Source organism: Narcine bancroftii, chromosome 14, assembly GCF_036971445.1.
Source record: "Narcine bancroftii isolate sNarBan1 chromosome 14, sNarBan1.hap1, whole genome shotgun sequence".
Taxonomy (NCBI): Eukaryota; Metazoa; Chordata; class Chondrichthyes; order Torpediniformes; family Narcinidae; genus Narcine; species Narcine bancroftii.
Window position 1 is genome coordinate 6696874 of NC_091482.1, and position 26289 is coordinate 6723162.

Here is a 26289-nt window from a genome sequence, read left to right on the forward strand (position 1 = left end):
GAATATTCATATTATTTGGGCAGACATAAAACATACTCAAGAATAGACCTATTCCTGTTATCAGCTCACATGTAAGAGAGAGTTAGGAAAATGGAATATAAAGCTAGACTATTATCGGACCACTCACCCCTGTTATTCACAATAGAGTTAAGAGGACATCCCACGAAGAATGTATAGATGGAGATTAAACTCCATGCTACTTAAAAGGCAAGATTTTAGAGAATTCATTGAACGACAAATTAAAATGTACTTTGAAATAAATATGGAATCAGTGAAAGATAAGTTTATACTATGGGACGCAATGAAAGCGTTCATCAGAGGGCAAATAATAAGTTATGTAACTAAGATGAAGAAGGACTACAATCAGGAAACAGAGCAGTTGGAAAGGGAAATAGCAAATATAGAAAAAGAATTAGCAATGAAGGAAGACACAACTAAAAGAAGAGAATTGGCAGATAAAAAAAATAAAATATGAAACACTACAAACATAAAAGGTGGAGAAGAACATAATGAAGACAAAACAGAAATATTATGAGCTAGGAGAAAAAATGCACAAAATTCTAGCGTGGCAGCTTAAGACAGAACAAACTAAGAGAATGGTATTGGCATTAAGGAAAAAAGACAAGCAAATCACATATAATCCAACGGAGATTAATGAAAACTTCAGAGAATTCTACGAACAATTATATCAAACTGAAAACGAAGTGAAAGAAGATGAAATAGATGAATTTTAAACTAAAATTGAACTACCAAAGTTACAAACAGAGGAACAAAATAAATTAACAGAACCATTTGAAATAGAAGAAATACAAGAGATAATAAAAAAAAACTACTGAATAATAAAACACCAGGAGAGGATGGATTCCCAATAGAATTCTATAAAACATTTAAAGATTTATTAATTCCTCCCCTCCTGGAAGTAATCAACCAGATTGATAAAACACAAAGCTTACCAGATTCATGCAAAACAGCAATAATTACAGTAATACCAAAGACAGGGAAAGATCCACTCGCACCAGCGTCATATAGACCAATATCTTTACTTAACACAGATTATAAGATAATAGCTAAACTATTAGCAAACAGATTAGCCGACTGTACCAAAAATAGTAAATCTAGACCAAACTGGATTTATTAAAAGAAGTCGAACAACAGACAATATCTGTAAATTTATTAACTTAATTCATGCAGTAGAAGGAAATAAAGCTCCAACAGTAGCGGTTGCTTTAGACGCAGAGAAGACCTTTGACAGAGTAGAATGGAATTATTTGTTCAAAGTACTATAAAAATTCAACTTACCAGAGAAATATATTAATTGGATTAAAGCATTATATAAGGGGCCATTGGCGAAAGTGACAGTAAATGGATATATATTAAAACAATTTAACTTAAGCAGATCAACAAGGCAGGGATGCCCACTATCTCCCTTATTGTTTGCGTTAGCCATAGAACCACTAGCAGAATTGATAAGAACAGAAAATAAAATAAAAGGGATAAAAATAAAAGATAAGGAATATAAAATCAGTCTATTTGCAGATGATGTTATAGTATACTTAGCAGAACCAGAAATATCAATAAAAGAATTACATAGGAAATTGAAGGAATATGGAGAAGTGTTGCGGTACAAGATTAACGCAAATAAAAGTGAAGCAATGCCAATGAATAATGCGGATTTCTCAAAATTTAAGAAAGAATCACCATTCAGATGGCAAACGCAAGCAATGCGATACCTAGGTATACAAATAAATAAAAACCTCAGCCATCTATATAAACTCAATTATTATCCACTAATGAAAAAATTACAAGACGACTTAGAGCATTGGAAAGACTTACCACTAACACTGATAGGAAGGATAAACTGTATTATGAAAATGAACATTTTCCCAAGGATACAATACCTATTTCAGGCATTGCCAATGCACTTGACAGAGAAATTCTTCAAGGAGTTAAAGAAAATAATAAGGAAATTTTTATGGAAAGGGGGGACACCGAGGATAGCACTAGATAAATTAACAGAATGGTATAAACAAGGAGGCTTACAACTGCCAAACTTTAAAAATTATTATAGTGCCGCACAATTAAGATACCTATCAGATTTTTATCAAACAAGGGAAAAGCCAGATTGGACTAGATTAGAACTAGATAAAATAGGGGAGAAGATACCTGAACATATATAAATGGGATGAAAAATTGGTACAACGTAGGAATTCTCCAGTATTACATCATCTGCTCAACATTTGGAAGAAGATTCATGTAGAAAGGAATAAAACAAATTACCAACTACCAAAACTAATACTGACACAAAATCAGCTAATCCCTTTTACAATAGATAACCTTTCCTTTAGAGAATGGGAGAAAAAAGGGATCAAAAGAATAGAAAATTGTTTTTCAGGAAATAAATTATTATCCTTTGAACAAATGAAGGATAAATATAATATAACTCACGATACAGTGTTGGCATACTACCAACTGAAATCCTACTTGAAGGACAAATTAGGAAGCAGTCTGAGGTTACCAGAGGGAAGTAATTTTGAATATGTGATTACAGACACAATGATAATCAAAAAATTTGTAACAAACATGTATATTAAACTACAAGAAAAGGATAATGAGGAAACAAATAGTAAAACTAAACAAAAATGGGAACAAGATCTAAACATAAAGATAAAGAATGAAACATGGGAGAAGTTATGCTCAGGAACTATGAGAAATACAATAAACACAAGGTTACGTATGATACAATATAACTGGATACACAGGCTATACATTACACCTCAAAAGTTAAATAAATGGGACCCAACAGTATCTGACAGATGTTTTCGCTGTAAAAAAGAAATGGGAACAACAATTCATGCAATCTGGACATGTGAGAAAGTGAAAAAATTTTGGGAAGATCTAAACCAGATATTAAATAAAATCACAAAAAGCAATATACCAAAAAACCCAGAGATCTTCCTCCTAAGAAACATAAAAATCAAAGAATTTGGACTTGATTTGGATGGTGCACAAAAAAGATTTGTTAGGATAGCCCTAGCTGTAGCAAAAAAATGTATTATGTTAGCCTGGAAATTAGAAGATAACTTGAGAATGCAACAATGGTATATAGAAATGAATAAATGTATTCCATTAGAAAAAATAACCTATAATTTAAGAAATAACATTACAATATTTGAACAAATATGGGAGCCATACATGAAACATAATAGAGAAAACCTACCGTGGACATCTACCACCTAAAATGACAGAAGAAGAGAATGAAAAGAACTGACTCAGTAGAATTTCTTGTTTATTTTTATTGAGTGGCAACATTGTTTGATGAGTTTAATGTATCTTATATTCTGAACTTTAAATTAATGGGAGGGGAGGAGGGAAGGGTGGGGGAGAAAATGACAGTGTATATATTTAAGAAGGAAAATGTATGTATCTTGATCAATATGGTTTATAGTGTGAAAAATAAAAAAATTATAAAAAAAAAGGTTGAATCTGCCGCGATTGGGACTGGAGTTTGAGTCCTGTGCTGTCTGCAAGGAATTTGTACTAACAGTGGCAGATTCAACCTTTACGGCGCCAGCCAGCGATCGGAACTGCAGTTCAAGTCCCGCGCTGTCTGTAAGGAGTTTGTATCAACGTCCTGATCGCTGGCGCTGTAAAGGCGTTGTGCGAACTGCTACGCTAACTGCCACCCCATGGTATTATTTCCTGTTTTAAGCTTTGCTCGACCTTTGATATGATTACATAGGGGGGTTTCCCTTAGGGGTCAATTTCTGTATTCTGGCACTTTCTGTGGTCCGGCATTGGCCAGATCCCAATGTTGCCGGATTAAAGAGGTTCAACCTATACTGTATTTTTTCAACAATGATTACCTCAACCTGCTCAGAGAAATGGTGTGGAAATTCTGTTGACTCCTTGTTTTCATTCACTTGGATGTGACGGACTACAAGTGGTGACCGGGCAACCATCTGAAGGCCTCAATTATTGGAATAGGCATGGGTTCAAATGCCATCACCCCAATGTGGGGAATGAAGTTTAGAATTTTTTAAAAAACTGGTGGCCGTAATAAATGTCCATGAAGCCACACTGCTTCATTGTAATGAACCGTCTCATGGAGTCACAGAGAATGTCCTTCAGACAACCATGTCCATGTTAGGCCATCGAATACCTATCTGTATTAATCACCTTTACCAGAACTTTGTTCATGGTCCTCCATCCATTTTTAAGTATTTACTCATACATTTAGTATCTGGTTAACTGATGTACATTGATGAAATTTGCCGTCCTTACTGAGCAGGCCTGCATGTGAGTGACTTTGAAATAACCTCCCAGTGGATGCTGTTTGGATGGTAGTGAGAATAAAATCTGCCCTGGGTAACAATATCCATACCTTCTCCATATCTACAAGACAGACCATTTAGGTATTTTGCTTTCCAAATTTAACATTTTGAAGCATTGGAGTGAACAATATGAAAGCTTTTGTCCTCCCGACACATGATTACAAGTTAACTGAGTAAACAGCGGAGAAGTTGGCCACAATCATCACACAATGTCAGGGTTAACAAAGCAGTTTCACAGCCCATGGGTTTTGCTGGCCAGGGAAGTATGTAATTAATACGGTGCTCGTATAAACCACCAAGCTACCTAGACTGGGTTTATCCTCTGTGATGGATTATAGTAGTTTGGTCTGATTTAATTATTTATTCAGAGACACAGGACAATAACAGGCCCCTTTAGCCCACGAACCCATGCCATCCAATTAGACCCATGTGACCAATTAACTAATTTAATATTTATAGACATAAAGCACAGTAACAGGCCATTTCGGCTCACGAGCCTGTGCCACCCAATTACACCCAATTAACCTACAACACCCGGGATGTTTCGAACCGTGGAGGAAACTAGAGCCCCTGAGAGACACAGGGAGAACGTACTGACTCTATACAGGATTTTAACCCCGGTCCCAGTCACTGTAATGGAGTTATACTAACCGTGCCGTCCCAGTGTGGTAAAACTGAAGGATGGCTCAGAATTTGCTGTAATGGAGTTACACTAACCGTGCCGTCCCAGTGTGGTAAAACTGAAGGGTGGCTCAGAATTTGCTGTAATGGAGTTACACTAACCGTGCCGTCCCAGTGTGGTAAAACTGAAGGGTGGCTCAGAATTTGCTGTAATGGAGTTACACTAACCGTGCTGTCCCAGTGTGGTAAAACTGAGGGGCGGCTGTAGAAAGAAAGTTATCTAAGGGTATAGAAGGCCAGAAATTTGGCTAGTAGAGTTTAATCCCAACAAATCAAAGTGGGGTATTTTGGGAAGTCAGATGGAGATGGGTCATACACGGAACATTTATGAACAGAGAGATCTTGGGGTTGAAGGTTGTGGTTTCTGGAAAGTGGCGCACAAGTCGATAGGGTGGCGAATAAAGCATCTGCTTTGATTGCCTGAAATGTTGGAGCATTGTGTTGCAACTTTACAAAATCCTGGTTGGCTTTGTACTTGGAGGACCGTTGCATTACTTGTCACTGCACTGAAGGGCAGACATGATTGTGCTGAGGGGATTTGTCAGGAGTTTATCTGTGGGGTGAGGCTGGCTGGGCTTGTTTTCTCTCAATCACGGAGACCTAATAGAAGAGAGCAAGATTATGAGACGCGTAGGCTTAAGGTGGGGGGTGTAGCAGGAGCTGAAGGGGTTACATTATGACCCAGAGGGTGGTTGGTTTTTTGGAGCAGGGTGCCAAAGAAGGTATTATTGCAATGTTAAAGAAAAAAAGGAATAGATCTATGAAAAGGACGGCTTTAGAAGAATATGACAAACACAGGAAAGCAGGACTAATATGAATGGGAGATTTTGGTTGGCAAGTTGGGGCGAAGGACCTGTTTCACTGTCGTGTGTCTCCATCCTGAATCTCCTTTGATGATGAAAAGACTCTTTTATCCCTGAATGAAGTGAACTCATTATATTTTCCTTTGACAACAGATTTTGACACAACTGATGGTGTTTCTCATAAATATTGTCAGCACCATTTTCTGTGGACATTTGGGAAAAATCGAGTTGGATGCAGTTTCACTAGCGACAACGGTGAGTTTATCAATGGTGTGAGCTGGTTTTCTGGCTAATGCTTGTAAGATACAATCAATGGATCTTAACCCATACATACTCCGGACTGGATAAACTACAGCATGAATGTCTGGTGGTTGGGTATAAAACCAACCCTGGAAAAACCAGGACATGGAGCACATGCATTTGATGGTACAGGCAGTCCCTGGTTTACGAATGAGATCCATTCCCAAGTCTGTCTTTAAGTCGAATTTGTAGGTAAATTGGAACAGGTGCATCACCATGCAACGGATTTACAGTTTGGAGGCATGGTTACAAGGGTAAATAGGAAAAACAATTAACCCAAATACAAAGGTACACACTCAACACTGTAAATGGCTACTTGATCCAACTTAAAATGGCAGACGGTGTTCTCCTTCCTCAAGCCGAAGAACCGCTGAAGCCACGCGTAGTCCATTCATAAGTACAATTGTCCATAAGTCGGACGTTTTTAACCCAGGGACTTGCTGTAGTCCCGGAAAACCGGGACATATACGCTTGTTGGTAGACCCTGAAAACCAGGACATGGAGTCCAAAGGGTTAAACTTAAGTTGTGCTCCATTGCTCAACCATGTTTTTCTTCCTGTGAAACAAGCACCTTTCATCAGTGATGGTGTGGATTTAAACTAGATAATGAATTAGCACCATGAAAAATAATAGTTTTAGTCTTGGCGAGTGGGAAGGGAAGTTCCTGCAAACCCCTTCAAGATCAGCACGACCCTTACCTCTTCTCACTGCTACCATCAGGAAGGAGGCACAGGAGCCTGAAGACGAGCACCCACCCACAAGGACGGCTTCTTCCCCTCCACCATCAGATTCCTGAACGGATAGTGAACCTTTCTTTCTCTTATTTTGCACTCATTTATTTTTAAAATGTAATTTATAGCAACGTTTGCACCTGAGACATCACTGCCAAAACAACAAATTTCATGACATGACAATAAATTTGGATTCTGCAGCACCTGATGGTGAGGAAAGCTTTGACCTCAGACAAACGTATCGACCAGGAGCAGGCGACTTTGCCCTCAAACCTGCTGAAATGTAATAAGATCATGGCAGATCTGATCATAACATGATCCATGTGGTTGTTATGAGTTTATTGTCATACACACATATATACAGATACACCGAAATTCTGACTTGCTGGATCCACATAGATATGCAAGATACACCAACCATAGTGTACATTGCCATACTGCATCATGAGACAGAAAAAATATATAAAGGTACTGTAATACGATAGATAAATAAATACTAACCATTGCAGTTAGTGTAATATAAAGTGACACTTCAGTAATGCAGGGAGTCTTTTGGGTGGTCCTGGAGTAGTTTGTGGTCAGGGTAGTTCAAGGAGGTTCAAGAGCCTGCTGGTTGTTGGAAACATTTTTCTTAAACATAGAGGTGCCGGATTCAGACTTCTGTCCTTCCGCTTGAAAGGATGTCAACTCGATTTTGTCCAGGCGTCGGAAAATACACAAGAACCCTCCGAAACGGTAACCATACCTCAGCAGCATAAAGAACAATTACTGAGTGGAGAGAGAGTGAGGTTCAGAGCTATCACTTCACCTTCCCATCCACAGCGCAACGCCCTGACGGTGATTGGGACCGGGGTTCGAATCCCGCGCTGTCTGTAAGGAGTTTGTACATTCTCCCCATGTATGTGTGGGTTTTCCCCAGGGGCTCACCATCCAAAATGTACTAGGGTTGTAGATTAATTGGGTGTAATTGGACGGCACGGGCTTGTGGGCCGAAAGGTCCTGTTATTGTGCTGTATGTTTCAATTTTTAAAAAATTAAAATAGCCACCTGTGACCTCTTACCTGTTGGTGTATATTCCTCCCCCTGCTCCTTCCTTTCCTCCCCCCACCACCTCTGGGCGCTCTGGTTTCCTCCCACCCTTCAAAACCTTCGGGGGTTAGAGTCTAATTGGGGTATTTGGGTAGCATGAGCTTGTGGGCCAGAAGGACCTGTTTCCATGTTGTACGTCAAAAAAAATTAAAAAAGCAAAATTCAGAAGTAACTGCTTCATTCAGTTCTCTCCTTGAAACCGGAACAATGACACTCTTTGGTACTTTTCTCCTTGCTTTTTGTACAGGTGATCAATGTAACAGCCATCTCCACAGGGTCAGGCCTGGCCTCAACCTGCGACACATTCATTTCTCAGGTAAGTGCTGGTCATTAACAAAGCCAATGGGATCTTGCAGTCCATTCAGTGCACGGTTTATTTCTGGGATGTGGGCACCCCCAGTAGCTCCTGAATCAAGGAAGCAGTGACGAGTTTGCCACATTTGTGGCATTCACATACATGCCAGACTGGTAAGGATGGCAGTCACCTTCTCAAGACCAGACAAAACGGGCCAGTTTTGATGATAATGGGATTATTGTCATTCACATTGTACATATGCACTGAAATTCTGACTTTAAACAGGAACTTCATTACAAAAACTACAATAGTATACATTAAAAAAAGATAGATAATGTTCACCGTTATTACCGTGCAGGTAAAGAAGTGGTGTTACAATAGTGAACCTGAGAGCCTGCACTTTCTTCCGTCCTTTTTATTCTGATGCTTGCCTGTTTTTTTGATCAGACTTTGAAGAAGGGCCCAGGCCCATAACGTCGGTTATACCTCCTATGGATGCTGAGTTCATCCAACATTTGTGTGTTTTCACTTAAACCATTGGAAAGAGTGTTCCTGAACCTAGAAGTGTTGGGCTCAGGCTTCTCTACCTTCTGCCCAAAGGTAGCAGTGAGAAGAGGTTGTCACTGGGTGGGGGGGTTCCCTTTATGATGTTGGCTGCCTTCTTGAGACAGCACTTCACATAGATATCTGCAATGGATAGTAGGTGGGGGGGGGGGGGGGGTTGGATCGGAGCCTGTGATGGACCTGTTCTTTACAACAATTGAAAGGTTTCCTGGTCAAATTCCTGGATGTCAGCCTCTCTGAATGCCTGTCCCAGGCCCATCATGTCAGAATCACAAAGAAGGCTCGCCAGCGGCTATATTTCATGAGGAGTTTGAGGAGATTTGGTTCGTCACCAAAGACTCTTGCAAATTTCTCCAGGTGCACTGTGGAGAGCATTCTGACCTGTTGTATCACTGTCTGGTACAGAGGTGCCAATGCACGGGACAGAAAAAACGCTGCAGAGAGTTGTAAACTCGACCACTGACATCATGGGCATCAGTCTCTACTCCATTAAGGACATTTTTAAGAGGCAGTTTCTCAAGAAAGTAGCCTCTATCATCAAGGACCCCCAGCACCCAGGCCACAGCTTCTTCTCACTGCAACCCTCAGGAAGGAGGTCCAGGAGCCTGAAGGTGCAACATTACAAAAACAGCCATCGGGTTTCTGAAGAGACAATCAACCTGTGGACACTGCCTTGCCTTTTTTATCTTTTGTGCACGAATTATTTATTTTTATTGCAAAATTATAATTTTAATTCCGCGCCCCACTCCTGCGCTGACATGTCTGTCCATGACCCCGTGGACTGCCAAACCGAGGCCAACCACAAATTGGAGGAACAGCATCTAATATTTCTGTCTGGGGATTCTCCAACAAAATGGTATTAACATCGAATTCTCCGGTTTCTGTTCGGCCCCTCGTATCTCTCTGTCTCTTTTCCTATCCCTCCTGTCCTCCAGCTCCCCACCCCTTTTCCTCTTAATTCAGAAACCTATCCCCTTCCCCTATTATATCCCAGCTTTTATCTCTTGTGCCCTCCCTCCTTTATCCACCTGCGCCTGTGGCCCTGTGCTCCTCCCCCCACATTCAGGCGCCCGCCTGCTTTTCACCCATACCTTGACGAAGGGCTCAAGCCTGAAACGTTGGTTAGGTATCTGTGCCATAAAGAACGCTGTGTGGCCTGCTGAGTTTCTCCTGCACTTCAACTGCAATCACAGTGTCTTCAGACTTTCATGTCTAATATCAAGACACGGTTAGCGCAAAACTGCTACAGTGCCAGCAACTGGGGTTTGAGTCTGGCTGTATCTGTAAAAAGGTCATATGTCCTCCCCATGTCTGCATGGGTTTCCTCCAGGGGCTCTGGTTTCCTCTCACTGTTCAATACATACAAGAGGTTGTAGGTTAATTGGGTGGCACGAGGTGGTGGGCCAAAAGGGCCTGTTACCATGCTGTCTATGTTGAAACTAAAATTGAACACTGGCATTTGGGATGGTAACAATGTCAACATCAGTTGCTGCTATTGGTAAAGGTTGTCAATCATACATTTTCCCCTGCCTTCTCATTTGCAGACACATGGCAGTAAGAACCTGAAGAGAATTGGCGTGATTCTCCAGCGAGGGATACTCATCCTCATGTTGTTCTGCTTTCCCTGTTTGGCACTCCTCGCTAACACAGAGCACATCCTTCTGGCTTTCCGACAGCCTCCCGAGGTGGCCAAGTGAGGCTCCTTACAACTTCAATACTGTATATTTGTCGTTTGTATGTTTAACGTTTTTAATGAGAGATGTCCCGAGGTCGTAACAGCGTGTAAGGAAAGGATGAGCACAGTCTGTGGGGTCCCACAAAGTGCGCAGGTGTTAGGTCCTCCTCCTCTCCCACCTCCCCTCACCCTTCTAGAAGAACTTCTGACTGCAAATTCATCTCAAAATTAGTAAAACCATCTTCTTTATGAAATAATTGCTCACCCCAATAACAAGTTAAAGTTTATCATCTTTGATGTACATGTATAACCAGATGTTTTTTCTCTGAACCACAGCTCGGCACATAATAATCACATGCATACATACAGATAGAATTTAAAATAAATATAGGTAAATATATTGGGGCGATTTACACGGTTACGGGATCCTGTACATCAAGCTCATAGCCTGCGGGGAAGAAGTTATTTCCCAGCCTGGCAGTCCTGATTTTGATGCTCCTGTACCAGTGGGTTAAAAATACACCTTTTTGGGTGGAGAATGTCCTCAATAGTACTTTGAGCCCAATTTAAGCAATACTCCTGGTGATTGTGGTCCTTAGAGGAAAGGGAGACCTCAGTGATCTTCTCGGCCATTTTGGTGATCCTCTGTATCGACCTGGTTTGATGCTTTGCAGCTACTGAGAACCATGCAATGAGGCAGCCAGATAGGACACTCTCGACTGTGCTCCTATAAAACGCTGCCCTCCTCAACCTCCTTAGGAAGTGTAGGTTTCGTGGCTCATTCAACCCCTGTAGCATCACCTGACACATATGGGTGGGTTTTCTTGTGATGCCTGTGGTGCTGCTGGGAGCTGCTGTCTCTCTGCCCTTTCATGTGACTAGAACAAACCATATGGCAAACAAGTACAGGAATGTTTCTCCCTGCTGTCCTGGTCAGTCAAATATCATTAATAAAACAGGCTGTTGGGCTTCAATCACATTGCAGATTTTGGGATCATCTGCATGAAGACCGTAAAACCCCCGGTATCTGGCACCTATGGGGGGGGGGGGGGGGGGTGGATTGCTAGATGCCGGATAAATGTATTTTCCAGTTGCTTGAGATTGTGTGTTGCGTGGATTGGCAAACTAACAGCGAGGTGCACAAATTTGAAACTTCTATAATTTTTACCTTTTTTTTTGCCTGTTGTTTAAGGCTGCTGGTTGTGTGAATTCAAGATAATGGGCATTTTACTGTGTTGCCTTTCCTACATTTTACAGCAGTCTCTACTCCACAGAAATATCAGTGGTTAGGGCATGGAACACGCTAGGGACGTAAAGGAGGCAAAATATTTATCTTCATTCCTCTCTCCTCTTTCTGTTTCTTATCTCTTTCTCATATCTTCCATTTCTTTTTCCATCATCCTTTCCCCTCATTATTTCCTTCCACATTGTTTCACTCGTTTTCCTCATTTTTCTTTTCCCTTTGTCCTCTTCCTCATTCTTTCACTCTCTCTACAATCTTTCTCTCCCTTATTCTCTCCTTCCCCTTTCCTTCTTCCTCTCTTTCTCTTTCATTTTCCTTATAGTTTATCTTTTTTCTCTCATTCCTTCTTCCCCTCTTCCACCTCTTTTTCTTTCTCGTTCTTTCTCTTTCTGCCTCTCTCTGTCCTCACCCACACTCCGGGAGGATCTCTTCTGATTAAGTTTCCCTCTGTGGATGGAAACTCTTGGCGCCACATGGGTCTCATCCAAAAGCCGTCTGTGTACCCTGCCCCCAATCATCAATCTCCACTACTGAAGTCTGCTGTCTGCATTGAGTTTCCATTTGATTGATCATTGAATTTGTGTTTCCTTCTCCTTTCATCAGTGTGTTCCATTTTTCTTGCAGGTTAACAAAATTGTACGTGAACATATTCATGCCTGCCATTCCTGTGAGTAAAGCATTGCAGTGAACACACTTGGTACATGATTGAAGTGGTGCAGAGGTTGGAAGTAATGCCGGGAATATGCAGCATCTAGGAGGAGAGAAGCGGCCCCACCGTAGAACTGGGAAAGTTGCTCCATGTAACAAGTGTTAAAGAAGAACTCTGGTGGGGGGGGGGAGGGGGTATTCTTTTAATTCTCATTCTCTAACTGGGTGCCAGGCAATGTGAAAATATGGCAGACTATAGTTAATTTCATGAAATATTGCTTTGTGTTTTATTACATGACAATAAATAGCATCAATTTGCAGTCAGAAACCTTAAATATCAGAGATCATCACTGAAAAATAACTGGAGAATTTAATTTGTTTGAATGCCCACTGAAGATCCCCCTGAATATAACACCATTAGTATGAATGTCTTCGCAGAAAGGCAATGCAACACAATTTGCAACGGAGATTTGAAAGGAAGAGTGATTCATGCTAATTAAACCAGTCAAATTCACAAAATGGAACTTGAGCCGTATGTCCCGCTTCATTATTAACATGGGAACAAACCCACTGTCCTTCCATCCTCAAATTGATGTGATCTTAGTTGAGAGGCCAATGAAGGCCATTCTACACATGGGCGATACAATTCGCATTGTGGTTAGCGCCACAGTGCAACAGCACCAGTGATCTGGGTCTGAATCCGGCACTGTCTGTAGGGAGTTGGTACATTCTCCCCGTGTCTGTGTGGGTTTCATCTGGGTGCCTCGGTTTCCTCCCACCCTTCAAAAATGTTTGAGACTCGTAGGTTAATTGGGATATTTGGGTGGCGTCGGCCCTTGGGCCGGAAGGGCCAGTTACCGCGCTGTATGTCTGCATTAAATGGCCGAGTCAGGGGCAAGGTCAACTCCAAACCAATTCTCTCACAAGCTACCTTTCTGCAGAAGGGTGAAACCGGACAGATTTTTCACCCTCACTGGTGTGGGTTTGTGTGAGGTGAACAGCTGACCTCGGCACAGTTTAGCCAAGCTCCACAGGGTGTGAGGCTGGATCCAGATTGTTGATATCACCCACTGAAGCACAAGCTGGACTGTACTGGAAGGTTAGGACCCATGCTCTCCAGCATGAGCAAGCCTGCTGGATACAATGCTGGCTTATGGAAGGTATCAGAGAAAAGATTGGAGGGATGTTCAGATTGGAGGTCGATAACACAAGGTGCACTGCAGGTATTGGTGCTGTTATTTATTTGGGTAAGAATGAAGGTGGCACGTTGAGTAAATTTGCGGATGACACCAAAATTAACAGTGATCAGTGCGGTGTCTAAGGTTAAATGAGGATATAGAACTATGGAAAAGAGGACAGATGGAGAATAAGTGCAAAGTGATAGGACACGCACAGTAAATGGCAAGGCCCCGCTAAGTGTTGTTGAATAGAGAGACCTAGAGGTGCAAGCATATAGCTCCCTGAAAGTGGGGGAGGCAGGGTGGCGGAGAAGGCAGTCAACATCATCAGTCAAGGCACTGAGCACTAACGTTGGGACTTCAGGTTACAGCTGTACAATATTGTGTAGAGTTCTGGTTCCTGGATTATACGGCGCATGTCATTAGGCTAGAGAACATGCACAAAAGATTCACATAAATGTTGCCTTGACTGAATAGGGTTACAAGGGAGACTGGATAGCATGGGACCACTACCCTGGAGTGAAGGAGGCAGAGGGACAATCCTGATAGAGATGTACTAAATCATTAAGAGCACAGATAAGATGGAGGGTCATTTTTTCCCAGCGTATGGCAGAGAGGGTGAGATTTAAATACCTGAGGAGCAAGTTTTTCACACAGAGGTGTATGTGGAGCAAACTGCCAGAGGTGGGCAAAATTTCAACTGCTTAAAAGATATTGGGACAGGTTCATGGATAGAAACATTTTGAGGGATATGGGCCAAAGGCAGACAAATGGGACTAGCTGGCCAGCACAGGCCAGTGGGGCTGAAGGGCCTTTCTGCATGCTATATGACTCTGAGATGATGCACTAACCCACTAAACCATTGTTCCTCTCAGTGAACGTGAGGCAAGTGTGTCTTTATTTATGTAAATTGATGTCTATGTCTCTCTTCCTAGGCTATATATCTTTATCAGTTGGAGATCAAATATCTTCAAAATCAGGTAAAGTTACTGAAGAGTAAATTCAGAGAGAAGTTAATCAATGTTTTAGTACACGGTGAAGATTCTTCAGTCAAATCCACTCAATCTCTCCCTCCTATGTCTCTGCAACATCTTCTCCAAATAATTATCCGACCCCCCTGGAAAGCCACCGAGAGGGTCTGTTCCCACTGCCTCATCAGGCAGTTCTTTCCAATTCTGAGCCTGGTAACTCTTCCCCTCATTGCATCGGCTTCTTTTCCCGTTGCCTTAGGTCTGGGCCCCTCAGCCGTTGGAAACGGTTTCCCTGAACGTGAACTCTTCCTGACTTTGGCTGCCACCGTCTCATTTCCTTCCAGCCTTCAGTACTACCATTCCCAGTCAACCCTTACAGTTCCTCACTCTTTCCCCCCCCCAACCATTTTATTAAGGCCCCTCCCTGCATTTTGCTTGCACTTTGATGAAGGGATCAGGCCCAAAACATTGGTTAAAGGAACGTAAGAAATAGGAGCAGGAGCTCATCGATCCTTCTCCACCATTCAAATTGATCATGGCTGATCTGATGAAAGGCTCATCTCCACCTACCAGCCTATTCCCCCATATCCCTTAATTCCCCTACTACGTAAAAATCTATCCAACCTTTTCTTAAATATATTCACTGAGGTCGCCTCCACTGCTTCAATGGGCAGAGAATTCCATAGATTCACCATCCTCTGTGAAAAGAAGTTCCTCCTCATCTCCGTCCTAAATCTGTGACCCTAAATCTACTATCTTGAGGCTGTGTCCCCTAGTTCCGGTCTCCCCCACCAATGGAAACAACTTATCCATACTTTTTGTGATTTTGTATGTTAATCGTCTCATTCTTCTAAATTCCAGCGAGTACTGACCCAGGCGACTCAATCTCTCCTCATAGCTAACCCTTTCATCTCTGACATCAACCTGGTGAACTTCCTCTGCACCCCTTCCAAAGCCAGTCCATCCTTCCTCAAGTCAGGAGACCAGAACTACATGCAGTTCTCCAGATGCGGCATCACCAGTACCTTGTACAGTTGCAGCACGACCTCCCTGCTCCTAAATTCAACCCCTCTTGCAATGAAGGCCGACCCTCCATTTGCCTTCTTGATAGCCTGCTGTATCCTCATGAGTTATGTATCTTTATCTTTGCTACACAAAGAGCACTGTGTAGCCTGCTGAGTTTCTCCAGCTCCATAAGATTTTCTTGTTGCCTGTTTTTCCTCTCCCACACTGTGCCTCTAGTGGCACTGCACTGCTCCTTGCACAAGGCAGGACTGATTTTTGTCCCATTCTCCTTCCAGGGGATCAACATGCCACAGGTTCTCACTGGTCTGGTGAGCAATATTTTCAACGCAGCAATAAATTACTTCCTGCTCTTCGTGCTATCTCTGGGCATACAGTAAGTAACCAATCAGTGTAATCCTCTTTGATGTATGAAATACAGAGGAGACTAACTGGAGTAAATAGGCAGGGCTGAGTTCCCTTCGAGGGGTCCAAAGCCAGTGGGCATGGGTTTAAACTGAGTGATAGAGTGGTTGGAGGGGGCATTGAGCTGGGGAGGGGTCTTGAGATCCCCACCAGAAAGGGACAGACCTCTCTCTTGGCTACGAGAGCTGCAGGGTCTCGTATTAAGAGGTAGGGTTGAGAAGGTTGAAAATTCTTTTGACCAGCTTACATGCAATTCCAGGTATTGCCTCGACTAGAATCACTCTCAGGAAATAGCCACGTTGAAGTTTATTATTGTCTGACTGTAAAACCCCTAGTATCTGCCACCTATGGGGATTGGTAGATAAGTGAATTTTCCTGTTATTTGAGATTCCAACTGGAATATGCTTGTAATTGGCAAACTAACGGCAAGGTGCGCCAATTTTAAACTTCTGCTTTTTTTACAATTTATTTTCTGGAATTTTTTTTGCCGGTTCCTTGAGGCTGCCAGTTGCTTGAATTCTGGATAACGGGGGGTTTTAGTGTACAACCATAAAATCAACATGACAGCATTCCTCCAGACCGCAGAACATGATACTGAGGGAGAAGAATGGAATCTGGCTGCCCACAGTTCTGGTCTCAACATGTACCAGACTGACCTAGGCAGCAGTGCATGAACACCCAATGCTTCCTTACATGGAAGGGGGTTAAACTGTCGACTGGAGGCACAAGAGACTGCATACGCTGTGATCTGGAACAAAAGGAAACTGTTGGAGGAGCTCAGTGGGCCAACAGTGTTCCCCCATCTGTTGGGGTTGGGCGAGGAATTGGTTGAAAAATTTTCATCGTCTGATCAAGGAGAGAGGAGATGGCCAAGTTAAGAAGGAGAAGGCGGGAGAGGTGAGTAAGGGGTCGGAAGGAGAATGGAACAAGGAGTGGTGAAAGATGGCCCTTTTGATGGCCTACTCCTGTTGCTAGTTTTCAAGGACCAGTGAGGCCGATGGGATGTGCCTTCTCCTTGGCGAGGTGGCCCAGCAGGAGTGATAGGGGTTCCAATGTAATTGTCACTGAGTGTGGGCATCCCGCCATCACGCGGCATGGTGCATCCTTTAATGCATCGCCCTGGTGTGTTTCAGGGGCTCGGCCGCTGCCAACGTTATTTCTCAGTATTTCCAAGTCATCCTCCTGTTTATCTACATTCGATGGAGGAAGCTGCACGTGAAAACTTGGGCAGGTAATTTACCACCACCTGGCTTGCAATTGTCTCCCCCCCCCCCCTCACCTTGCATGTCGTCCCTCGTTTTGGTCGGTGACTTTTGAGCGCCCCTCCCAGTCCCCCGCTCTCGTGGTGTGAGCGAGCGAGAATAGCATGACTCGGCCGAGCGTCCTCATTCTCGGCCAAGGAACCATCGGGAGTAGAGCACCCAGAGAAAACCCACTCAAAGTCACGGAGAGAACGTACAATGAACTCAGCAGGTCAGGCACCATCCATGGGTCGAAATGGTCGGACAACATTTTGGGCCTCAATAAAGATCCCCAACCTAACGCCTCATTATCTGATTGGGTGAAACCTGTCTCTCACTCAAACTGATTTTACCTCCTACCCCTCTGACCAATGAAAATACCTGTTAAAACTCAGAAATGTATGAGGAACTCGGCAGGTCTCACAGCGTCCGTAGGAAGGAAATATAAATAACCAACATTTCAGGGCTTGAGCCCTTCCTCAACGTACGAGTAGGGTAAGGGGACACTGGGAGACCAGCTGGGCTGCTCCAGCATTTCTGTTTTTACTACAGTCATAGCATCTGTGTTTTACTCAGTGAAAATTCCCGACCTATTCCCCCTCCAATCCGAACCTTCGATTGACAGAGAATGATTATGCAAAATCATTCCCTCGTCGTCCATCTCTTGTGAAGCAACATTGGTCTGCGGTTCCTCGAAGTGTTGGGAAAATCCCAGGGGAGGTTCTGCCCCCACGTTTCCAAGGTCAGCCGGCCCTGAACTCTGAAAGATGGGACCAGCCGGCATCGCTCTTTGCTTTCCCCCACCCCCCGGTTTCTTCTGCATGGTCAATGACTTGAGTAAATGTTTTTAAATGCAGGGTGGTCCACCGATTGCCTGCAGGAGTGGGGTGGCTTTTTCCGACTGGCTGTTCCCAGTATGGTTATGATGTGTGCTGAGTGGTGGAGCTATGAATTTGGATCTTTCCTTGCAGGTAACTAAGCTGACCACATTTTGTCAAATACTTGACTTGGTGAGTTAGTAATTATGGGCTTTTCTCCTGACTAATTCCACTCAATTTATTAGCAGTAGATATCATAATGAATGCCATGTCTCACAGTGTATATAGAGCAATACAACACAGTAAAGGCCCTTCAGTCCTCAATGTTGTGCCGACCCATATATTCCTTTCTTTTTTCAAAAAAAGTAAGAAACCCTTCCCTACCCCATAATCCTCTATTTTTGTTTCATTCACGTGTCTGTCTCAGAGCCTCTTAAATGGCCCCAATGTTCCAGCCTCCACAACCATAGGAGGTAACAACATATTACCGACGTTTATTCTCGAAAGGGGTTGGCCTCAACTGAGGACAGACCATTCCATATCCGAGAGGAGGAAGGCGTTGGGGATGGAGACGACCAGCTAGGGGTGAGAGACGGGGTCAATGAGGGGGAGATGGGAGGATGTTATTCTCGAAGGAGGACATGGGTGAGGCCTCTATTGAGGACAGAGCATTCCGTCTCTGATAGAGGAAGGTCAGGGGAATGATAAAGACTAGGCAGGGGTTGGAGTTTGGAGTCAATGGGGTGGAGAGTCTCGGTGCGGGGGTTGGAGGGTGTCGGTAATATTTTTTTTTAACCTCCTATGGATCCTGCGAGACTGCTAAGATTCTCCAGCATTTCTGTGTTTTTATTATTTATAAGAATGGAAACGTCAAGGTGAAAGCAGAAATAAGGTCTATTTAACGTAGCAAAATATCTTGGGCTGCCTCCCGGGAGATACCCGAGCCACGTGGGATGTTGGTGAAAGTGATCAAAAGCTCAGTCAACGTGGCAGGTTTTAATCGACCTAAAGTGGGCAAATGTAATTGGGCAGCATGGTGGATGCGATGGGCTGAAGGGCCTCTTACTGTCTCTATGATTGTGAGACTTCCTCTGGACTGGACCCAAACTTTCTCTGTCTTGGCTGTCATTGCTCACAGAATTGTTTCTCATCCACAGGGCTGATCAATGAGGTTGAACTTGGAGCCCAAAGCATCATTTACCAGATTATAGTAACAGTGTACATGGTAAGGACAAAGGCTGCAGAGTTTGGGCAGCTTATAAAAAGAGCTGAAGGTTTTCACTCGGTGGGGGTGGAGAGAAATTGAGTTACTTTAAAACAGTAGCCTTGATGATATTTGAATCACTAACTTCCCTCTGATGGTTCAATGTATAAAGTTGAGGAGAAGTGGTCACTGGTTTTGAGAGAAGATAAAGTTTACAGGATGGTTTCTCAGGGACTGGTACAGAGAGCACTGATCTTTATCTTAAATATTAGATCATAAGAATGTGGAGCAGAACCAGGCCATTTGGCCCATCGAGTCTGGTCTGCCTTTCGAATGTAGACTTCCTTTCAATCCCATTCTCCTGCATTCTTCCATGACCTTTGACACTTCCAAATCAACATTACCTATGAGCCTCCGCTTTAAATCGACCCAATGACCTGGCCTCCACAACCGTCTGTGGTAACGAGTTCTATAGGTTAATCTCCCCTCTGGCTGAAGAGATATCTCCTCATCTCTGTTCTTAAGGGATGTCCTTTTATTCTGAGCCTGTGTCCTCTGGTCCCAGATTCTCCCACCATATAAACGACATCTCGTCTGGGCACCCTCCAACTGGAAAGCATTAACATCAACTTCTATGGTTTCCATTAAACTGCACCCCCCTCCATCTTTGTCTCCTCTCTCTTTCTCTCTCTCTCTCTCTCTCTCTCCCTCCTGCCCCCCTTTCCCCCTCTGTCTCCTTTGCCAAAGACAATTCTTACCTTTCCTCTTATCCAATTAATACCTTTTGTTTGTTGGTCTGGACTCCTCCCCTCCCATTCTTCCCCCTTTCTCCCTGCCTGTGTTTTGCTCATACCTTGAAGAAGGGCTCAATCCCAAAACGTCAGTTATACATCTTTACCTCCCCCACCATCCCCAGCAATGCATTCCAGACACCCACCACGCTCTGTGTAACACCAAACATACCTCCCACATCTCATCGAAGCTTTCCTCCACTCATCTAAAACAGATGTCCTCTTGCATTGGCCATTGCCGCCCTGATAAAAAGTTGTTGGCTTTCCACCCTTTCTATACCCTTCGTAATCTTATATTCTGTTATGATAGAACATAGAACGCAGTACAGGCCCTTCAGCCCTCGATATTGTGCCAACTTAAATATTCCTATCAAAAAATACTAACCCTCACTCTTATCTTCCTACTTTGTAACCCGCTATTTTACCTTTATCCATGTGTCTCTTAAATGCCCCTGTTGTTTCAGCCTCTACCACCAGCCCTTGCAAGGCATTCTAGGCACCCACAAAAAAATACTTCCACCTGATGTCTCCCCTAAACTTCCCTCCCTTCACTTTGTACAGACGTCCTCTGGTGTTTGTTACTTCCGCCCTGGGAAAAAGGTGCCAGATGTCCACCTTATCTTTGTGTCTCAGAATCTTGTTCCTGAACTCACTTCTCACTCTTCACTCCAGAGACAAAAGTCCCAGTTCTGCTCACCTTGCCTCACAAGACTTATTTTCCAAACCAAGGCAGCATCCTGACAAATCTACTCTGAACCCTCTATGAAGCTTCCTAGAAAGATGTGATCTGAACTGAACACAATAGACTAAGAGGGGTTTCGTGGAGCTTCGTCACATCAATCCCCCGACTGATGAAGGCCAGCACACCATTCTCCTTCTTAACCACCCCATCAACTTGCATGGCAACCTTGAATGATCTTTGGATCTTCCCAAGATCTCTCCTGCATAAATGCTGCCTTCAAGTTCAAACTTCCAAAGTGTATCACTTTAGATTTTTCTGGATTGACATCAAGATAATGGATACAGGGAGTAGCTAAAGCCTGAAACCAATTTGGAGGAATGAGAAGTGTTGTGGACTACTTGGTTAGGACTCAAGATTCTTTTATTGTCGAGAATATATTATATTACATGAAATTTCTTTTCATCTACTATAAGGCAGACAAAGCTTCACCATCAGCAGAAATTGACCGACAGCTCTTATAGACAGAGAAAGAGAAGCAAAACAGAGTCCCACCCCCCCCCCCCCCCCAGAATCACTGAGTGTCCGTGGATTTGAGTCCAGCACTCCCACAGCCTCTGCGGCCGCACAGACTTCAGTCCCAACCATCGGCGACACGAGCTCCAGATCCAAACCTCCGACACAATCAGGAAACTTCTGTTGCCCTTGGCAACCCCTCGCATCCTGGTTCCGATTCTTGGTTTCCCTGGAGAGAGTTGAAACGCGAGGAACTGCTGGTGATTTATTGGTTAGGTCTGAGTGGGGCTGTTAGGTCTGTTCGAGCCCTGAATTAGGAAGGAGTGATGCCTTGGAGGGGGTACTGAGCTGCAATGGTCCCAGCAGGGAAGGACTCCAGACGTGAGGAAGGACCGGAGAATATAATCACGCTGATGTTAAAATCTGAAGCAAGAAACAAACTGCTGAAGGAGCTCAGCAGGTCAGGCAATATCCACAGAGGGAAATGGACAGTCAACCTTTTGAGTCAAAGCCTCCTGAGAAAAAAGAGGGAAGACAGGAAGACAGGCAGTGTTGAAGGGGAGAGGGAATGGAGGCAGAAGGCGGACTGAAGAGGGAGCGAAGGACGGCAGGCAGGTTGGGGGGAGCAAGTGGAGTGAAGGTGGTGGAAGCAGCCAAAGCTTCAGCACAGACTTGACGGTCTGAATTACGTAACTGTGTGTTACATCGTGTGTAATAAACATTCCAGCACCTTAAATGTTGAAAAGGTTGAAAAGGGTAGATGGAGCTGGGAGTGGGATGGGGAAGGGAGCATAAAGGTGGAGATAGCTGGTGGAAGAAGATGAGTGAAATAGTGACCAAGTGAGAACAATGGACTGAATGTGGGTGATGGGCACATGGAGATGACCATAAGACATAGGAACAGAAATAGGCTATTCAGCCCATCGAGTGTGCCCTGCTATTCAATCATGAGCTCGTCCATTCTCCCACTCAACCTTCCAGAGAAAGGCGAAAGGAAGCAACACGAAGATATTTGATCCCCTTGTCACTGCGCTTGACAGGATAACCTGGGGTGGGAGGACACCTTCTGCTGGAGGAAAGGTCAATGACCAGGCATCCCCAGTTACAGTGGGGCCACAGAGGCCTGAGGCCACCTGTGGAAATTTTCATTTCCAGGAGGCCCTCGAGATCACTGCTTGGAAGAGCAGAGGAAACTGATTCAGTGAGAACTTCCAACAATGAAATGGGATGGGCAGCTGAAGTGAAAATATCTGCAGGGTCAGGACAGGAAAGAGGAACTAATTCTCCCAAAGCTTCAGCACAGACTTGACGGTCTGAATTACGTAACTGTGTGTTACATCTTGTGTAATAAACATTCCAGCACCTTAAATGTTGAAAAGGTTAAGTGGGTGAATTGGCGATTACGTAGGAGCACAGAGGCCAGTATGGATGAGCTGGGCTGAAGGGCCTCTACCCGTGCCGTTTGTTTGGTGTGATTCTAACTGATGCTGCGCCATTTCAGGTCCTGTCTATCTCCTCCAACAGATCCCTCTGGGCATCAGCATGGCTGCCAGTGTTCATGTAGGTAACGCACTGGGGGCTAAAAAACCAAAGAAGGCGAGGAGTTCTGCAAGAGTCGCCCTGGGCTGCATCGGTGAGTCCTTCGTCCACGGTGCACCATGCTATGTGACCTTGAATGTAGAATGTATGCGCAGAGTGTGAGAGGTTGGGGCTCCTATTCAAACGCCTGAAGGGGAATTTAGGAGAAGAGGGGGGATCTCATTGAAACATTTCAAATGTTGAAAGGCATGGTCAGAGTAGATGTAGAAAGGTTGTTTCCCACAGTGGGAGAGTCTAGGACAAGAGGGCAGAACTTCAGGATTGAAGGGCGTCTGCTTAGAACAGAGATGCAGAGGAATTTCTTCAGCCAGAGGATGGTAAATCTGTGGGATTTGTTCCCACAACCCTAGTTATTGTATGTATTTAAGGCAGAGATTGATAGCTTCTTGACTAGCCAGAGCATCAAAGTGTATGGGGAGAAGGCCAGGGAGTGGGGCTGAGTGGGAAAATGGATCAGATTATGATTGAGTAGCAAGGAAGACTCAATGGGCTGAACAGCCTATTTCTGCTCCTTTGAGAGAAGAAAAAAAAGGAAGCGATGCTTTATTTTAACCCTGCGACTACTAGTGATCACTTGGCCAACGTTATTGGTTTACCTGGTGCAAATAATCATCCCTTCTTGCTCTTGAACAAACAGGAGTCTGTGCTCTGTTGAATGGTGTGATCCTGGAATCTATCGGCCGCAACCTGGGCTTCATCTTCACCAATGACAAGTTAGTTTTTTTAAAAAAGATTCTTCAAACTTCAAAAAACTTCACATGTACAGCTTGTCAAATGATTCCATTTTTTTTTCCAAAAGGTTTGCTTCCTGAAAACAAATTAGGGTTTATAATAGACAACTTCAAGCTGAACCCAAAGATAATTTCAGATTTGCTGTATCTTGTAGGAAGTTGGAGAAACATTAAATCAACTTTTATTGAACTTAGCATTTTTAATCGCGAAATGACACTGACACATTGCATTAGTTCAATGGACCTAAAAATGTTTTGCCACTGATTTTTGTTTGTACTCCACATCTGATACCTCTCATGTCAGTGCCCAACAATAGTTGGCCAGCATTGATGGATTCCAGTTGGCTCTGATACCGCTTTTCCATGGTGGCAATGTCCTGGTGAAACCTTTCACCATGTTCGTCACCGACTGCACCAAGATCAGCCGGGAAGATGTCGAAGTGCGAATGCAGAAAATGATTTTTCAATGACATGTTGCACTTCATAGTTTTGGATGCTTGAAGTAGACTTAAATATGACAGGAAATCAAAAAAATGGGTTATATCTAAAAACAATAGGTGATAGAAAAATTTTAAGGCGATTTTCTTGATTGGCAGCTCAAAATCCATAAAATACACACAAGGGTGTCCAGGAAGCAAGACCTTCATTGTGTTTTCAGGCTCAATCAATGGTTCTTTTGACACGTTTCTCTCTCTCTCTCTCTCTCTCTCTCTTTACAGGGAGGTTATTGAATTAGTTGGTCATGTGTTACCCTTGGCTGTAATCCACCAATTCTTTGATGCCATGAATGTAAGTACTATATATCAACACGAGTGTCGGGATGTTTGAATGATGTGTGTATAGTACAGATCTATCACCAATGTATATAGTGTATATAGTTACAGTATCTAGACTGTGCTTACAGCGATTGGCTGAGAGCTAAGCCACGCCTACTGTTTGGGCCTTAAAGGGTTGTGTCCCTAGCCAGGTCAGATCATTCCGGACTGGTTGGCCACCTGTGAAGAGCTCTTGTCTTTTGCTAATAAAAGCCTTGGTTTGGATCAACAAGTCTTTGGTTCTTTCGACGAGCTCTACAATGTGGTACTTTTTCATTGCTTCTGCACGGGCTGGGAATATACTTTCATGTCCCCGTTGCTTGACATTTTAAATTTAGACGTCATGGTAGCACGCAATTCTGGCCCAGGAACCCGGGCGCCAAATTAACCTTCACGTTCTGAAGAGTGGGAGGAAACCGGAGCAGCAGGAGGAAAGCCACGCAGACACGGGGAAAGAGTACAAACACCTTACAGACAGTGCGGGATTCGAACCCTGGTTGCTGGTGGTGTAGCAAAGTAGTGCTAACCACTACACCAACTGGGCCGTCCAAAAGGCGAGCCACACCAGTTACAAGCAATTGGATAGATTGGGCCTTTTCTCTGAGGAGTGTAAATGGCTGAGGGGCAACCTTGGCTGTCCAGTGTTTTCAGAGTCATTCCCCTTATACATAGCTATAATAACATCATGAGAGCCATGGATAAGAGGAATGGGCACAATCTTAGACTTAGATTTAGAGGGGATCTGAGGGGAATGCTTTTACACGGGGTGGTGGGTCTGTGGAATGAGCTGCCAGGGGAAATGGCAGAGGCAGGGACCATGACAACGTTTAAAAAACAGCTGCATAGATAAGAAGGGTTGACAGCGAGATGGGCCAAATGCAGGCAAATGCAACTAACTCAGATAGAAATCTTGGTCAGCATGGACGAGTTGGGCCCAAGGGCCTGCTTCTGTGTTGTAGAATCCAGGACCTTTTGGTCCACACACTATTTGACCGACAACCCCCGGTACATTTTGGAGGGTGGGAGGAAACCAGAACACCCAGAGGAATCCCACGCAATGAATCCAGGACCTTGAACATCCTTGGCTTGTTTAATTCTTCAGGTCATTTTTAAATGTCCCACAATTGACCTGAATCCACGGACTTGGTGTCGCCGAAGGGACTCTTTTCCTAATTTTATTGGCTCCGGGCAATGCTCACAATAGCTCTTTGTCTTATGGCAGACAAAAGTTGAACTATTACATTTTATTACAAATGTCTATTACATTTTTAACATATTATTTCATGGCAATAAAAGGAAATTTTGAACTTTTGAGGAATTAAGACAGTCAAGGATTACGGGGTTAAAGCAGCTAAGTAGCATGGAGTTAAAAGATTAGCTGTTATAGGTACAGCAGGTTCAAGGAGCTGAATGGTCTATTTCTAGTTATATTTGTGCCCTGTGAATTTGCAGTTTGGCTGCCCTCTCTTGCGTGACTAGTTTGTTTAACCTGATCCTTAGATTTGGGGCAGCATGGTTGGGGAGCCTGTTAGCTCAACGTCTTTACAGTATCAGTGATTGGAACCGGGGTCAGAATCCCATGCAATCTGTAAGGAGTTTGTAAGCTCTCCCATCATCTGCATGAGTTTTCCCCGGGGGCTCTGGTTTCCTCCCACCACTCGAAACATACTGGGGCTGTAGGATAATTGGGTGTAAATGGGCGGCATGGACTTGTGGGCCGAAATGGCCGTTACTCTGCTGTACGTCTAAATTTATCCATTGCATTCACCGCTTCAAGCCGGCAGCTCGTTCGACACTGCCAGCACTCTCTGTGTGGAGACATTTCCCCCTAAACATTTCCCCTTTCACTCTTAACCCATGTCCTCTGGTTTGTATCTCACCTACCCTCAGTGGCAAAAAAGCCTGCTTGCATTTACTCTATCGATACCCCTCACAATTTTGTATATCAAATCTCCCCT

General features: G+C 43.7%; 1 protein-coding gene across 6 annotated transcripts in view; it reads left to right on the top strand.

The window, feature by feature from the left end:
* LOC138749514 (aldehyde dehydrogenase, dimeric NADP-preferring-like) overlaps positions 1-26289 on the top strand; it is a 109577-nt gene that overhangs the window by 53995 nt on the left and 29293 nt on the right. For all 6 annotated transcript variants that reach the window (XR_011348713.1, XM_069910951.1, XM_069910955.1 and 3 more), the window contains 12 exons: positions 5969-6070; positions 8183-8251; positions 10339-10487; positions 12337-12379; positions 14474-14518; positions 15811-15908; positions 17071-17168; positions 18036-18149; positions 19154-19221; positions 22711-22819; positions 23423-23498; positions 24236-24305. Coding sequence is in view for 5 of the 6 variants with exons in the window: in XM_069910951.1 (XP_069767052.1) it covers positions 5969-6070; positions 8183-8251; positions 10339-10487; positions 12337-12379; positions 14474-14518; positions 15811-15908; positions 17071-17168; positions 18036-18149; positions 19154-19221; positions 22711-22819; positions 23423-23498; positions 24236-24305 (1041 nt within the window). In the remaining variant the exon portion in view is untranslated. The remainder of the gene's footprint in view (positions 1-5968; positions 6071-8182; positions 8252-10338; positions 10488-12336; positions 12380-14473; positions 14519-15810; positions 15909-17070; positions 17169-18035; positions 18150-19153; positions 19222-22710; positions 22820-23422; positions 23499-24235; positions 24306-26289) is intronic.